The 17,543-nt window shown below is 40.3% G+C and overlaps 1 protein-coding gene across 11 annotated transcripts in view; it reads left to right on the top strand.

Annotated features, from left to right (window-relative positions):
• Window positions 1–17,543, top strand: part of Pphln1 (periphilin 1) — an 87,462-nt gene that overhangs the window by 61,005 nt on the left and 8,914 nt on the right. For all 11 annotated transcript variants that reach the window (XM_050129131.1, XM_050129105.1, XM_050129082.1 and 8 more), the window contains one exon: window positions 3,823–3,963. In XM_050129131.1, the coding sequence (XP_049985088.1) occupies window positions 3,823–3,963 (141 nt within the window). The remainder of the gene's footprint in view (window positions 1–3,822; window positions 3,964–17,543) is intronic.

Raw genomic sequence — 17,543 nt, 5'->3', positions numbered from 1 at the left:
TTTATTTATTTATTATGTATACAATATTCTGTCTGTGTGTATGCCCGCAGGTCGGAAGAGGGCACTAGACCTCATTACAGATGGTTGTGAGCCACCATGTGGTTGCTGGGAATTGAACTCAGGACCTTTGGAAGAGCAGGCAATGCTCTTAACCTCTGAGCCATCTCACCAGCCCAATAATAGATATTTTTGAGTATTAAGTAAATCCATCAAATATATCAAGCCGTTATCCTTAGTACTTAGAAATACTTGAAACATAGACAAGAGAAATCTTGTATTATTTACTTGATGTAATTTTTATAATTTAGACTTAGTTTTTTTTTATTTTTATTTTTTTATTTTTTTTTAGACTTAGTTTTTATATTAACAGTAGATACTTGTACTTCAGAGGTCGAATTTGAGAGTAAGACTGATTTCTTGTCTACTTAATGTTTTGGGTGGTGTGTGTGTGTATGTGTGTATGCATGCAAGTTTTAATTTATACGACTATGTTCTACTCATCTGTCTCTATGTAAGATACATTTATATGAACTCCAGGCTTGAGACAAGAACAACCCAGTGATGGTTGGCAAAGAAAATTGACTCTCCCTCTCCCTCTCCTGCCATCAGCTTGCAATATCAACTCTTCTGGGGATGGGACCTTTGATCCCCTCTTCTGTCCCTGTCCCTGATGGAAAGAAATTTGACTGTCTTGTTCTTATGTAGGTCTTATTTAGGTAATCAGAGCTGCTGTGAGTCCATGTTTGTAACATCATGTCAAGAAGACAGCATTTCAAGCCTACTTCCCATCCTCTGGCTCTTATAGTCTCTCTTTTCCATCTGTGGAGGTGTTCCCTGAGCCCTGGGGAGAGGGTTCATAGAGATATTCAATAGTCTACAGTGAGCACTCCCAATTGCTTCTTTCAGCATTCTGAACAATTATTAATCTCTGCATTAACCACTACTGCAATAAGAAGGTTCTTTATCAAGATTGGGAGTAACACAAATCTGTGGGTAGAAACACAACGTCTTAGAAGGCACTTTTTTTTAGATCAATTTACAAAGTGGCTATTTGGTTACACGCCCATCAACAGTGTATAAGAATTTCCATTTCTCCACATTACACCAACATTTCTTGACATTTGTATTCTTGATGATGGTGGCCATTCTGACTGGGTGAGATAGAATCTTGTAGTAGTTTTCATCTACATTTTCTTTATTATTAAGAATACTGGTTGGGTGGTGGTAGTGCATGCAGATCTTTAGTCTTAGCACTTGAGAGGCAGAGACAGGCAGATTTCTGAGTTCAAAGCCAGCCTGGTGTACAAAGTTATAGGACAGCCAGAGCTGTTACACAGAAACCAAACTCCCCCCCTCCCCCAAAAAAAAGTACTGAAAAAAATTTTAGTGTTTCCTAGCCATTTGGATTTCTCTTGATGACTTTCTATTCAATCCCATAGCCCATTTTAAAATTGAGTTTTATGTTTAGATTCTTGAGTTTTTTGTGTATTCCAGACATTAAGCCTCTTTTATAGCTGGCAAAGATGTCTCTCCCATTCTTTGGGCTTCCTCTCCTCACTTGGCAGTTTCTTTTGCGGAACAGAGTGTTTGGCATTTGTTAGTTGTTGACCTTATATTTCCTGTACTGTCTAGCTGGAAAGTCTTTACTTGTGCCTGTTCATAACCAGGTACTCTTTACTTTTTCTCCTAGCACATGGGTTCTCAACCTCTGGGTCATAGCCCTTTGGGTAGTCAAATGACCTTTTCACCAGGGTTGCCTAAGACCATCAGAAAACACAGATATTTATTTACATTACAATTCATAACAGCAGCAAAATTACAGTTACAGGGTAGCAATGAAATAATTTTATGGTTGGGAGTTACCCCGCATGAGGAACTGCATTAAATGGTGGCAGGGTTAGGAAGGTTGGAAACCAGTGCTCTAGCAGTTTCAGGGATTCGGTGCTTTTTATCCTGTTACTTTGCTGAAAGTGTTTGTCAGTAGTAAGAATCTGTAACTCTAGCTGATGCTCTTTTCTGGCCTCGTTGGCTATTGCACTGACGTAGTGCACATATAGACAAGTAGGCACATAGACATATGTAAGCCTGTAGGGTATTTGATTGATTAATTGATGTGGGAGGGCCCAGTTTGTTTCAGACAGTGACTCCAAAAAGGGTAGTCCTGGAATCTATAAGAAGGCAGGCTGCTTGCTGGAGAAGATGGCTCAGCAGTTAAGAGCACTACCTGCTCTTCCAAAGGTCCTGAGTTCAATCCCAGCAACTGCATGGTGTCTCACAGCCATCTGTCATGAGATTCTGGTGCCCTCTTCTGTTCTACAGGCAGAACACTGTATACATAATAAATAAAGTATTTTTTTTAAAAAAGAAAGAAGGCAGGCTGAGCACTCAGAAAGCAGTGTTCCTCTAAGGCTTCTGGTTTAGTTTCTGCTTTGTCTTTCCTCAGTGCTGGACTGTATCAGAGTTTGTAAGTCAGATAAACTCCCCCCCCACCCAAGAAGTGATCATGTTTTTCAGGGTCATAGAAAATCAAACTCGGTAGTCTTTAATTTTTTGTATACAGAATTAAATAGGTTGCAAATAAGGATAATTTGACTTCTCTTTCTGTTTGTATCTTTTCTTTCCTTTGCTTGTTTCACTACACTACATTGAATAGAAGTTGACTCACCGGACACCCCAGCCTTGTTCCTAATCTTAATGGAGCTCTGGGTTTTTCCTCATTTACACCATTTCACAGCCTCTTTTCAATTAAAGTTGGGTATTTGTAGTAGCAAAGGTGGGGGTGAGGGATTTCTAAAGCTCAGGACCGCTGATTGGCTGCCATTTGTCTAAGGGTGTTCTGGTGATGAGTGATGGGTGTGTGCTGTCTACAATAGTTGGAACGTTAGGAATTTCCTTTGGATGGTCTGTTACTGGGTGGTGCCTGGGTGGTCTCAGTTTGTGGTCTTTCTCAGAACCTGGTATTGCCTCAAGGTAAAGTACTAAGAGTCAGGCCTCTGTTGAGCTTGGTTGTTCAGATCTCTGGAGGATCTCTGGAGAAGAGCAGCTTTTGACACCAACGTTTATTACATTCTGGTCTGATAGAATGCAGGTTGTTGATTCTTGGGATTTGTTCAGTGTCTTAACATGTGGTCAGTTTGGGGGAAATTTCCACAAGCTGCTGTTAAGAATGGGTATTTAGTGTCTGAATGGGATGTTCGTGGATGCCTGTTAGATCTGTTTGATTTATGATCTCATTTAATTCCAGTGTTCATCTGTTTAAATTTTGTCTGGATGACCTGTCTGTTGGTGAGAGCCTCGTACTGATGGGAGTCCCCAGTGTTTGGGGTTAGTCTGAATCAGTCACTGTTGGGAGAGTGTCTATCTGAAGCAGTCATTGCTGCAGTCTCGCATTCTTCCTAATGGTTTGAGGAAAGTCGTGGGCTGTTTAGCTGTGAGCGTGGAGTGTGTTCCTGTGCCTTCCCTTATTGTGATTCTTTATGTGACCTTATGCTCTCATATTTGGATTTTTTCTTAAGTGGTCCATATTTCCTGAATAGATTAAGAAATAACCATAGTACAAATCCTTTCAGCTGTAAATTATTCTGTATTTAGTATATCTATCATATTTTAGAATGTTGTAAGGCTTAGTCTCATCAAAAATTATAAAAGTAGCATTCATATTCTCTAGCCTTCATTACATATCATGACATTGTACATTTCTTTTCTTAAAATTAATTAAATAGCACTTCCTTTTAATATAATCTTCTCTTAGTGACCACGTACACTATCTCATATACCCAGTGTCCTTTAAGAAAATAACTAAGGACTTCTTCTGTTTTCAAGACGGGATCCATGGCTCCCTTATTTATCGACCAGACAGAAGAACCCGAGTCAAACACAACAGATGGCACAGAATTGTATGAAGACAGCCAGCTTAGCAGTCGCTCTAAAGCCATTGCATCAAAAACCAAAGAGATTGAGCAGGTAAGAATGCAGTCTTCTGATAGACACGCTCTTGGTTTGTCTGCTCTGCACATGTAAGTATTGACATTGGATAAATATACTGGTTTGTCTATTCCTCCTGTAACTCTTTGAAGTTCCGCTGAATGTGTGTAGAGGCTAGAGGACAACCTCAGATGTTCCTCGGGTTTTTTTTTTTTTTTTTTTTTTTTTTTTCCGAGACAGGGTTCTTAGTCTAGAACCAATGACTGGCCTACATTGGCAAGCCAGGAAGGCCTAGGATGCACCAGTCTCCATGTCCTTGCAATTTCCTTGTGTTTGGAGATGGGCTCTCATATGTAGCCCTGGCTGGTATGGAGCTGAGACAGTCTGAACGCATTGCCCTCTTCTTTTCCTGTTTTCCAAACACTGGGTTACTGGTATGCACTACTACATCAGCATCTTTTCCCTTTAAATTCACTTGACCTGTATTTGTTTTCTTGTTTTTCTTTACCATAACATGGACTTCACAAGAGCCAGGGACTTTGCCCTGTTGGGTGGTATATCTCTGCCACTTTGAGCAGTGAGTCATGTGACAGAGACTTTGTCCTGGCAGTGGTGTATCTACAACTTAAATCAGTGAGATAATGAAAGTGGGGAGGACAGAGCTGACCGGGAAGCAGAGTTATCTTGGGTGCATGAAATCAGTCTTTCAGTCAACCACTTAGAGGAAATCAACACATTACTGGAAACTCAAGCAGCTTCGCCTTAAGGCCTTGTGGGTTTGCGGCAAGAAAAACCAGCTGAGCATCAACTGCATGGCGGTAGCCTAGGCCCAGAGAGGCAAAGCAGGTGAACTGTGCCTCTGTCCTTACCTCTTATATGTGGCAGAATTTTTTGGTTGGATGATGATTAAAGCCATAACCCTGACAGTGACTTTGAGTGGTTCCTAGGTCACTTAAGATCAGAAGTGGTCTTTGTTACTGTCAACCTCGTTAAGGCTTCATTATTAACAGGGTTTGATCAAGGTGCTATTTAAAAGGGTCAATAATTTAATAATGTTTTCTTTTCTTCTTAAGTTGTAGCTCGCTCTCTCTCTTCTTACGATTTATTGATTTTTATTTTATGTGCTTTTGCATATGAGTGTTTTGCTTAAATGTATGTCTATGTACTACATGTGTGCCTGGTGCCCTTAAAGGTTTGAAAAAGGTGTTGGATTCTCTAGAACTGGAGTTATAGGCAGTTAATAAGCCACTTATATGGGTGCTTGAAATTGAAACTGGATCCTCTGGAAGAGCAGCTAGTGCTCTTAACCTTGCTAGCCCCTAAGTTACAGGTTTCTTTCTTTGTTTTGTTATTTTCAAGACAGGTTTCTCTGTGTAGCCCTTGCTGTCCTGGAACATGCTTTGTAGACCGGCCTGGCCTCAATCTCACTGAGATTTGCCTGCTTCTGCCTACTGGGTGCTGCTGGGATTAAAGGTGTGGGCTACCATTTCCTGGCTGTAGTATTTTTACAAACAAGTTCTCTTAAGAATGTAACTTGGGGTTGCAGAGATGGCTCAGCAGTTCTCCTAGAGGTCCTGAGTTCAATTCTCAACCACCAAATAATGGCTCGCAACCATCCATAATGGGATCTGGTGCCCTCTTCTGGCCTCCAAGCAGACATACAGGCAGAACGCTGTATACATAATAAACAAATCTTTAAAAAAAGAAAGAATGTAACTGGAAGAAACACTTAATGAAATGCTAAGTATTTTGTCATTTATGAATATTTTCACTGTACTGTTGTTCATAGTCTCTTAGATTGTGAGAAAGTTATCAGTAGGGTGTTTAAATTAGCTTGATGGTGCATTGAAAACTGTTTGGCATGAAGCTAATCTTTACAAAGGAAAAATATGGTGCTATAAAATAGAAGCTATGTGGAGCTTTCTCTTTCCGTTAGACACTGTGATCTCATACATGGGCAAGAAGTAAAGCCAGAATTCCCTCAAATTCAGGAAGCTAGCACCTGATAATAAATGTATATATAAAATTATTAAGTTTCAAACAGAGAAAATAATTTTCAAGGTTTTTTCCAATAAGGATTAAATATCAATGAATAGAAGGTCTGTATAAGCGATATGGTGACTACGTCGGTGTTCAGTGTTTCCTCTTCACATTGTTTTTCATGTATGAGTGTTTTGCCTTCATGTGTGCACCACGTGCATATGTGGTGCCATCAGAGGCCAGAAGAGGGCATCAGATCCCTAGAACTGGAGTTAGAAACAGTTGTGAACCACCATGTAAGTGCTGGAATTGAACCCAGGTCCTCTGGAAGAACAGCCAGTGCTCTTAGCTGTTAAACTATGTCTCCAGCTCCTAGGGTTTTGAAACCCAGGTCTTTTAATTGAAGCAATATTATAGTTTAAATAAAAATTCCCTTTCAAAATTTCTGGGTTACCACATAGCAGTTCTTGAAGTTTAAAAGCAGGCACACAGGTAGACTGTAGCAGAATCACCTCCGTGTGGGGATGTATTCTTTTGATGTGTGCCACATTGGCATCCCTGGGCATTGAGATTAGAATTAAACGTGGTTGAGTGTTAATAAATTCTCCATCCAGAAAACACTCACTTGTGACTAAAGTGCTGTATTGTGGAGATGAACAGTTTCAAACCATCCCACTTTTATTCAACATTCTGGGGTACGTGTGGTTTACCTTATTACCCTGCACGTGTGGACTCTTTATGCTTTGGATCCTAGGCATTCTACACACACACACACACACACACACACACACACACACACACACACACCATGTATACCGATTATCGGTATCAAGGTTGGTTCGTCTTTCATGCTAAATTCTTTGTCAAACCTTCTACTTCAAAAGAAGGAACAGAAGTATGCTTGAATTCTCTGACTTTTGGTTAAGACAGAACGGATCCACCACTATAGACCACCTTAATGTCCAAAACAGCAAGCAACTACACCCTAAGTCTGGTGTGTAGCCATACTTGTTGACACCTTTGAGCAACCTCAAACTCTCTAACCTTCAGACAAGGTAGAATAGGCTCACATTTTTGGGCCTCCACAGAAATTCTATTCTGTTCCAAAACTATATANAGTACATATATATATATGTATTGATAGATATAATTGATATATATATCAATTTTTAGTTTGCTTTAAACTCCACGTTCTAACCATTTTTTAAACTGGGCTTTTTATTAGCTTTTCTGCAAAGGTTAGACTGGATAATCTTTGACTTTTCTTATTTAAATCATATTTGATGTTCAGAGCTCTTTGTTCTTTTTGTGTTATGAACCCAGTGTGTTTGGTTTGTTTTATTATAGTACTGGGAAGCAAACCAGGCCCTCGCATGCTGGACAAGTACACTGCTAATGAGCTATGTGTGGAGTCCTTTGTACTTTCTGTTGCATGGTATTTCACATTTAATAAAAGAATTGTGTTTTTAATTTTTAACCTTCTTAGTAGACACAGGGATTCTTTACTAAAATGAAAGACTGTTTTGAAGAAACCCTCTTGTACCCTGGTCATTAGTGCTTACTGAGCCCTTGAGTGGAACGTGCATTCTGTAGTACCAGATCAGTTTCTCTGTGTTGCAGCTCTTACAGTGTCTGACCACAGCTCCCTCTCACTTGCTCCTGCTTCTTCTCTTCGTAGGCCTAAATAAAGGGCAGGCAGATGGAGAGTTGTGGACATGGGAAGAATCAGCTTTTAGTTGTGATAGGTTAAAATGAAATTCTTTTCAAATAGAGGAAGCTCTGTCTATTGTATGTGTATGAGAGAAGCTTTTAGCCTACCTCACATAATAGAAACATTCTCTGTTTTTCCTTGTTATCAGACAAGTTACAAATGTTCTTAAAAGTACAGTTCTCCCTCAATATCTTGTCTAGCCATCAAGTCTACCCAGTTGTATTTAACAATTCATTAACCAGGTACTTCTTCAGACTTTGCATATAGATTTAGTAAAACTCCCAAGATTTCCCTCTTTAAAAAATTGCATTTCTAAAATAATTAAAAATAATTTATTTTGGCCAAATTTTTTAAAGTTTTTGAAATGTATAATTTACCGGGTAAATCTCATTTTTTGGTGTTACTATGGGAACTTGCTGCTGAAGTATTGGGGTGAGGTTTTCATTTGAAATGAAGTACCTGGGACTGGGGGTATAACCAAGTGGATGTAGCTATATAGCATGCATGGCGCACTAGGTTTGCTTGCCCCAGCAAATCTTAAATTTGGTGTGGTGATACATGCCTGCTGTCTGAGCACTCAGGAGGTAGAGGCAATATATAGATAGTATAAATCCCAAACATTTATAAGAACCATACTTTGAAAGGGTACAGGTAGACTTTTTCCTTGGGGATGCTGCTCCAAGGCAATGCAGAAAAAACTGTTTAGTTAGTTAGAGTGTTCCAGTAGGATTAGGCCAAATGCAGACTGCTCCCAGCCAGTGCTGGTGTAAGAACTGCTACTCAGTTCTGTTTATTTTACTTGTTGTTAAATAAAACATTAAGGACATTTATAAAGTGCGGTCTGGTTGCCATTGCTTTCAGGGCCCCCTTGCACATTTGTTAAATGTAATTTTCTCTGCCTGCATGTCTGTCTGCAGACCAGATGGGGGCACCAAATCTCATTAAGGATGGTTGTGAGCCATCTTGTGGTTGCTGGGCATTGAACTCAGGACCTCTGGAAGAGCAGCCTGTGCTCTTAACTAACCACTGAGCCATCTCTACAGCTCTGGGAATCTTTCTCTTAAAGTGCTCTCTTTATTGGAAATCCCAGGTGCTTGTGCTAAGTAGTACTTGCCTATTTCTTTGTAGCTCTGGGGTGATGGTTACTTTGGATTCCTTCTTGTTATTTTATAGCTAGCGCATATCTGTGTCAGGACTTGGACCCCTCGCCCCTTGTGCCTTCTGCTCTTTCCTCTCTGTGGAACCCAGAAGGGCCTTAACCGTTTACCATTCCTGGCTTGCTCTTTTATTTCCCACCTTGTTTTCTCAATGTCCTCTTCTTTTCTCTCCTATCATTTGTAATTTTTCAAAGTGTAAAAATTTACTATGGAGTACCTTGCTTATTCTGGGTGACTCTGATCTTGTTTTCATCTTACGTTTAGCTTTCTCTTTATCTCTATATAACATATAACATTTGAAAATGATTTCTTCCGGGACTAGAGAGATGGCTCAGTGGTTAAAAGCAGTGACTGCTCTTCCAAAGGACCCAGGTTCAATTCCCAGAACTCAGAACTGTCTGTAACTCCAGTTTCAGGGGATCCGACGCTCTCAGATATACACACAGGTAAAACGCTGTGTACATAAAATACAAATATTTTTTATGGTTTATTTAACTTTATTTTAGGTGCATTGGTGTGAAGGTGTCAGATCCCCTGCAACTGGATCTTCAGACAGTTGTGAGCTGCCATGTGGGTGCCAGGAAGTGAACCTGGGTCCTCTGGAAGAGCAGTCAGTACTCTTAACCACTGAGTCATCTCTCCAGCCCCAAATAATTTTTTTTTTGTTTTTGTTTTTCGAGACAGGGTTTCTCTGTGGCTTTGGCGCCTGTCCTGGAACCAGCTCTTGTAGACCAGGCTGGCCTCGAACTCACAGAGATCCGCCTGTCTCTGCCTCCTGAGTGCTGAGTGCTGGGATTAAAGGCGTGCGCCACCACCGCCTGGCCAAATAATTTTTTAAAAATAATTTCTTCCTTAGAATTTTCTTCTCTACTTTTCCCTGATTAAAATTTTCTTGTTTATGTGCTGTCTTTTCTTTTTCAAGATTTAACCACATATAGATAGCATCTCCTGTCTTCTCTTGGCTGTTGTTTAAAAGTAGGCTTCATGCTTGGAAACAACAAACAGCTCTGTTCTCCACAGTCGGTACAGTGGAATCCATTGGTGTTTTATGGAAGACCTTTGTAAAAACTGCACTTAGAATTGTGATTTTGTTTAAAGGTGACTTAAAGTCATAAATCAGGTATGTGCAGGGGGTGGAGTGGGGGCAGCTGACTGTGTTACCAGGCTCTCCCTATCTGTCTATCTGTCTATCCATGGGGAAAGGGCAGGGGTGTTGGGACAATCTGTGGACATCAGACTCAGGTTATCAGGTCTGGTGGCGCGTGTCTTCACTTGCAGAGCCGCCTCACTGGCCCTTTTTTCTTGCTGTTGTGTTTTTGGGTTTTCTTCCTCCCCTACTCCTATTCTTTATTACTGTTTTGTGGTTTGTTTCTGGATTCTTTTCTTTGAAAATTTTTATATGCCTTGGTATTCCAGGAATATTAGCTCTAGAATCCCTACAGATACCAGAATCCTTAGGTGCTTTAGCCCCCATTGGAAATACAAAGAGCAGTATTTTCATGTAACCTGTACATAACCCCCATAAACTTATTCTTTTTTTTTTTCTTTTTTTTTTTTTTTTTTTGGTTTTTCGAGACAGGGTTTCTCTGTGGCTTTGGAGCCTGTCCTGGAACTAGCTCTGTAGACCAGGCTGGTCTCGAACTCACAGAGATCCACCTGCCTCTGCCTCCCGAGTGCTGGGATTAAAGGCGTGCGCCACCATCGCCTGGCTTATAAACTTATTCTTGATAATTTTTTTTTAATGTGGCATTGGCTAGGAACTGAACCTGGGTTCTCTTCAAGACCAGCAAGTCATATCTCCAGCCCCTTCTTTATAATTAAGTAAAATGTAACAAATAAAAAAGAAAAAGAAAACCCTCAACATGTGGATGAAACAGTAAATCAGATGGAGACAGATTTAAAAAGTCAGTCCTAAGCAAGACAACCTACAATTTAAGATTTTTAAAGTGAGGGGCAAATGCTGGGGTGTTTCTCAGCAGCAGAATGTTTGCCCAGCCTGTACTAGCCCTAAGTTTGATCCCAAATGTGACCCACTCCCGCCACCAATAAAACAGGTACAGTAAAACCGTGCTTTGTGGAATTCCCCAGCACTTGGGAAGCTGAGATAAGAAGGACATCAGTCAGGGCCAAAGTAGTCACAAAGTCCCATATCGTATTGTCCCATTCGGTATTCAGGGAGACACGTTTATTATTTTGAAACAGGGTTTCTCTGTGTAGCTCTAGCTGTCCCGAAACTCTATGAGACCAGGTAGGCCTTGAACTTGCAGAGATCTCCCTGTGTCTGCCTCCTGAGTATTGACATTAAAGGTGTACACTTATGCCTTGCAGGGAGAACAATGTAAATACTCAAAGAGGAAAAATAAATTATGTCAGATGTGATTATTTTTTTAAAAGATCCATGTCTGGACACATTATAGGAAACTACATCTCAAGAAAATATACTCTGAAATAAAAATTCTTTCTTACTCCCTTCTGTTGTCAATATCAGTTAAAACACATAGTTTTTTTATATTAATCTTCTCACTATATTTCAACCATATAATAAATTAATGAGAAAGCCTTCACTCTTGTGGGTATGGAGAGATTAAATCTGGCTTTGCTTCTATCTCCTAAGTGATCTTTATTGACCTAACTAATGGCAGAACCCAACTGCACAGGACAGAGTGTCCTTCAGATACCCCTTCAGTTCTTTTTCAGCAGCTAAATGGACATTGTCAGCCAACTGAAATGGGTGCCTGCTTAAGTAAAGTTCCCTTTAGCTCATTAAGATGGAAGTGCCGTTGTTGGATACGTGCTACATCTATGTAACTTTCAGTGAAAAACACTGGCTGCACAACTCATAAAGCCCAGTCAATAAATGTTTTCACTCTAAGTAATAATCTTACTCTAAGGAAAAGACAAAAACCAAACATGAGTTAAACAAACAAGATCCCCTTATGCCAGTTTCAATTAGAAGTCAACTGAATTACTGTTTATTTATTGCTGTTTGGCTTACAGTGGCCTATAATAAAAGACATGGTATGAAAGACACATTAGAATAAAGCCTCATTTAGGTTCGGCTTGCCTTTATTTAAGAAACATTTTTTATTTTATACTGAATAACTACAGTATCTGAAGTCCCAGGGCTTTAGTTCAGCTGTAGTTTCTGCTGGCTCTTACTCATTTTAGGAAGTTCCCTCATGGACTTGAGATTTGGAATTGTTAGTTTCTATTTAGAAATTGAAATTCATGTGGCTTTCCAGGGGAAATGTCGACTCTTTGCTAGAACAGCTCAGAACCCAGGAAGACTCTGTATGTCTGCAATTTACTGTAAATGGTCCAGTGTTCCGTTCTGTTTCATGCCTGACCCCACGAGGTTAAAGGCACCATATTCAAGTATTAGATGGGAAACCTAGTCTGAGGGACATTGAGTATATAGTACATTTGCTGAAGCTGGCTGGTAGGAAAAATACAGTGAACACCCAAAGGTGCTTACATTTGAGTCTGTGGGTTGGAGGTGGAGTTTTGTACAATTTAGACTAAAGAAGGAAAACACTTTGAATTCTATTAATGGACAGAATGGTTGAACTTTTAGCATGGGCATAATTGTGATCAGTGTGTATTGGACAGTTTAGCTATAGAGATCCTGAATTAGACTGGAGTAGTTTGGAGGAGAGTGGCTATGTCAGGGTTAGGGGGAAACTGAAGATAGCAGTAATTGCTGAAGTAAGAAAAGCTAACTGAAAAATTCAGAGCAACCTTTCCTGAGACCAAGAGAACAAGCAGTTTTTTTTTTTGTTTTTTTTTTTTGGTGGAAAAAAGATAAGTAGAAAAAAGCAATTTTGCTAAGAGCAGAGGAAACAAGATAGGAGATAGGAAGGAGGGGGTCCTATCAGCATCTGAAGTTCCTGAATTGGGTGTGGGAAGGCCTTAGAATACTCAGTGTGTTACGTGCTGATAGAGAAGTCACCAGAGAGGTTTGAGGAGTTCACAGTGGATTGAGTAATTGCAGTTTTGGACTTCTTCCAGTAATTCATAGCACCCTGTGAATAAGGCTAGACAGTAAACCAAACTGTTTAATCAACAAGTTGTGAACCTTGCTGGCTGACCAAGTTAAATTACTCTGCATGGTACCAAGCAGTCCAAGGTGCTCACTGGCTTAGTAAAGAGAGCTGCAAGCTCTTTAACCTTTATATGGTCCAGTTCTTGAGCTACTAGATGTTGCACAGTTTAGAATTAAAGGAGCAAGGGGCAAAAATAAATATACACCTGTAACTTAGCTCAAGACATTGATCATAATACACTCAAAGGATGGGGAAAGAAAACATCGCCCTCATGGTAAACATTTTATGTGGGAAATGACCAATACATGTCATAATTTAGAATTCTCGAACAAAGGGTAGTGTTTGTAAATGCCTTGGGACTTAGTTTTCCTGGTGGTGTGGAGTGCTGGATGTGTGTGTGCTGTTCCCCAGCATTCAGGCTTGGAACTGTTACAGTAGTTCTTGGAATCCCTTCCGACTTACTAAGAATAGAAAGCAAACTCTGGAGACTGCTAGTCCTCACTTCTGTCCTCTCTGTACATTGATCCTGGCAAGTTGACTTACCAAGTGCAGAGACTTGTAAGCCTGCCCACAAGAGTTTGATCCTCAGAACCCATGTGATGGTGGACATAGAGACCTGACTCCACAGAGTTGTCTTCTGATGCCAACAGGGGCACGCACTCGTCCTCATCATACACACAGTAATGATGGTAGTGGTGGTGGTGATGATTATGACGACAATAATACTATAATGTGGGTTTTGTTGGTGTTAATTTTCTAAAGAAGACCATGTTTTCATTACCTTTGGGAGGCGTTGTCTGATGCAGATTTCTGTCTAGAATTTTTCTTTTTGGTTTCTCACTTTTTGACTAAAATTTACTTATGTGCCCAACCAATGTAAGTGGTTTCTCTATCAATGAACCTATTTTAATTATTTTGTAATGCATATATATATGTTTTTATGGTTTTTATTTTATTATGTATATGTTTTATTGTGTATGTGTTTGTAGTGAACATACACACATACATATGTGTTCAGGATCCCCAGGAGACCAGTGGCATCAGATTCCTTTGGAGCTAGAGATACACACAGTTGTGAGCTGCCTGATGTGGGTGTTGGGAACTCTGATCATTTGCTTTTCTTAAACACTGAGCCACATTTTTTCCCAACTGAAAACATTCGTGTTTTGTTCGCCAAAAGAGCTCCAATTGCAGTATGTATGATAGACATATGAGCATGCTTTTAGAAAGGTAGGTACACACATTTGTGTCAGAATTTATTCAGTAACAGCACGGGTACAGAGCTTTGAATGGCAACTGTTTGCCAAGAATAAAGAAGGCACGGGAACACAGCTGAGCTGGCTGGACTCCCTGGAGAGGAGCATCCCAGAGCGGGACTGGAACAGTTCCTTTAAACCATCGCTCCATTTGGTATCATGCAGTCCTGTTTGTTTTTACATAGTGCCATCCTGAATGGTACTGTCTCCACACTTGTTTTGGTCTTGGTGTGTTCAAAAGATATAGTAATCATCTTTATATTTATGTTCTTAAAGCATATTCTTTCTGTCCATTGTTAATGGACGGTGTCATATTGCTTAGGTCCTGTTCATACTGTGACTGCAGACACAGAGCCAGCAAGCTTTCAGGATGTGTAACATAGTCCATTTTCACCAGTGGGCTTGGTACCTCTGAAAACGTATCAATACTCCTTTTTAAAATAGTAGCCTAATTTACCAGTTAACTTACAGGTGACTGGTTTTTATTCAAGAAATAAATCCTGGTTATAATTAATAACTTCTGGACTTTTAAATATCACAGTATGAATACACTGAGCTCAAATGGTGGAGCCACATTATTTGAAAGTTGATATTTTATTATCATATAATCCTGGAAATATTCTTGGACATGAGAATAGCTTAATACATTTTTCCAGAATGTGTTTATATGAAAAATCTCTGTGTCTGTTCCATCTATACGAGTACATGGCAATTCAGGGAGAGGAAAGTTAAAGAGGAAATGACTGTCTGCCATTCCTTTTGGCTCACATGATGATAAGGTGGGAAACCTTTGACCCTTATTTTATTTGAACCGGTCAAATATTCAATGACACTAGTCCAAACAAAAGGTTTTAGTCTCGATTTTCCCTGTTTTTCTATTCCAAATTTATTTATTTTACTAGTCCTGGTGATTTTGCTAAACAAAAACAAAACAAAGCAAAAAAGTGTTTACACCAGTAGCTCAACTTTGATAAAAAGTGTCTTTGTTGTTGATTAATGGAAGTAACTGTTGTGAATGCTCTGTGTTGTCTCATTTAATCTTTGAAATTGCAGTCAGTCACAGATACTGAAAACCATGCCCAGAAATTAACAAAAATTTTAATTGATATTGATTCTTCTAAATTACTCCAATCTTTAAGTAGTTCTGTCTTTGTAGAAATTTGAGAACAACCTTTCTTCCTGCAGGTGCTCCTCTCCTTAGTAGTGGCCTTGGTGTGGCTGGCAACCCTGGGTAACTTGTATTGTTAATTGAACTCCACAGCCTGCATCTCGGTGCTGGTGGATTCCACAGGAGCGTGGGTCTTGTGAGTTAGGGAGGACTTCAAGGTCTGTGATGGTAGATTTCCCAGTGGAACACCTGCACTGTTACTGTCTGCATCTGAGTTCCGGGAGGTGGGTGTGGCTTGTTCAGAGCATCCTGTCTCTCAAGAGCTCTAGCAGATGATGTCTTTTATTGAAATGTCTATTTTGTCTAATTAGTGGGACAAGAGTTCATACTGCCCTTTATTTTCTAGTGACTGTCCTGGAAATCAAGTAATTTCTGTCTTCTTTCCGAAGGTGGTTGCTATGGTTATGTAAAGTTAGCGATTATATTGTCTTTCCAAAGAGCCAGTTTTGGGAATGTGTAGCTAACTTGTTAGTGTGCCTGCCTAGCTTGCTTAGGCCTAGGTTCCTTGCTTCAGCACCACAGGAAAAGGGTATGGTGATGTCTGCTTGTAGTCTCAGCACTCAGGAGGTGGAGGTGGGGGGGGTATCATTTCAAGGTCATTCCTAACTGCTTTGTGGTTTTGAGATTAGCCTATGCTAAATTTCAACAGTGAAACCCAAACCAGCTTTTGGTTACACTGCTTCCCTTCCCTTATATGTGTGCATGCATACATACAGAAACAAGAACTCAGTGTTGCGTATCTTCCTCAGTCACTCTCCACTTATTTCTTTAAAAGTGTTTTGAATAATTATTTTTATTGCTTATATGTGGGTAGTGGGGGTATGTGCTTATGAGTCCAGGTACCTGCAAAGGCCAGAATCCCCTGGAGCTGCAGCTACAGGTGCTTGTGAGCTCTTCAACTTAGGTGTAGTAAATACTCTTAATCACTGAATGCCTGTTGGGGTTCCTTACTTTACCTGGAGCTCAGTAATTGAGCTACACCGGCTGGTCTGCAAGCCTCAGGAATCCTCCTGTCTCTGCCTCAATGGTTCTGGGGTGGAGTCTGGATTCAGACCTTCCTGCTTGTACTTAGGTAACAATGTCTTATTCTCTAAGCCATCTCCCCTGCCCCTTATTTCCTGCTTTTAATTCTGTTTCTGTTGTAGTTTTTACTTATAGTTACTTTGAATTTCATTTTCCTGGTGTCATAAACTGCTAGTTTTGCATCTTCTAATAGTTCTTTCATTTTTCTCTAAATGCAGTTTATGACATTTTCATTTAATTCGGATTATTTTAGCATTTCCCTTGACTTTGAGCTATGTATTATGTGTAATTGTGTTACTAGGCTGGATATTTAAGTCAGTGGTAGGTAGACCAAGTGTCTGCTGAACACAGGTAAGAACGTGGGTTCCGTCCTTAGTTTTATAAGGAAACAACTTGTCTGACACCAGAGCTGATACTTGCTTGCCTCAACTGCCTTCTGTTGACTCCTAACTTAAGAAGCCAACGCTTGCAACTATTTTTCTGCCTTCCCTGCTCAACTAACTCTGCTGAGTTGTCATGAGGATGTGACCCTCTTGAAGCAGGACACAACTGCTTCAAGCAGTTAAGTTTAAGCAACTGATTTTGGGTAAAGGAAATCCTATGAAATGATGAAGTAGCAACAGCAGAGGAAATAATCCTGTTGGATAGTACAGCAGTCATGCCCCATACACACATGTGATAATCACACCTTATCTTGCCTTAATTTTGTGTCGTCATCACCCCCTCCCCCCCACATGGAACAGAGAGTAAAAGTAGTGTTCTTTGGGGGAGTTTCACATCCTAACAAGCTGCTGTGTTTGTCCACTGCAGTCCTCTTGATTGTGCATGCTCAACAAGCACTCTACCAACCCTGTGACTGGTCCAGCCCAACAAGCAATTTTTTATTTATTTATTTATTTATTTATTCATTCATTCATTAAAAATTTCTGTCTCTTCCCCACCGCTGCCTCCCACTTCCCTTCCCCTTCCCCAATCAAGTCCCCCTCCCTCGTCAACCCAAAGAGCCATCAGGGTTCCCTGCCCTGTGGGAAGTCCAAGGACCACCCACCTCCATCCAGGTCTAGTAAGGTGAGCATCCAAACTGCCTAGGCTCCCACAAAGCCAATACTTGCAGTAGGATCAAAAACCCATTGCTATTGTTCTTGAGGTCTCAGTAGTCCTCATTTTCCGCTATGTTCAGCGAGACAGGTTTTATCCCAGGCTTTTTCAGACCCAGGTCAGCTGGCCTTGGTGAGTTCCCGATAGAACATCCCCATTGTCTCAGTGTGTGGGTGCACCCCT

This window comes from Alexandromys fortis, unplaced genomic scaffold, assembly GCF_014885135.2.
Source record: "Alexandromys fortis isolate MF-2015 unplaced genomic scaffold, M_Fortis_MF-2015_v1.1 scaffold_28, whole genome shotgun sequence".
NCBI lineage: Eukaryota > Metazoa > Chordata > Mammalia > Rodentia > Cricetidae > Alexandromys > Alexandromys fortis.
The sequence above is the reverse complement of the archived record's forward strand: the minus strand, read 5'-3'. Positions and strand labels throughout refer to the sequence as shown.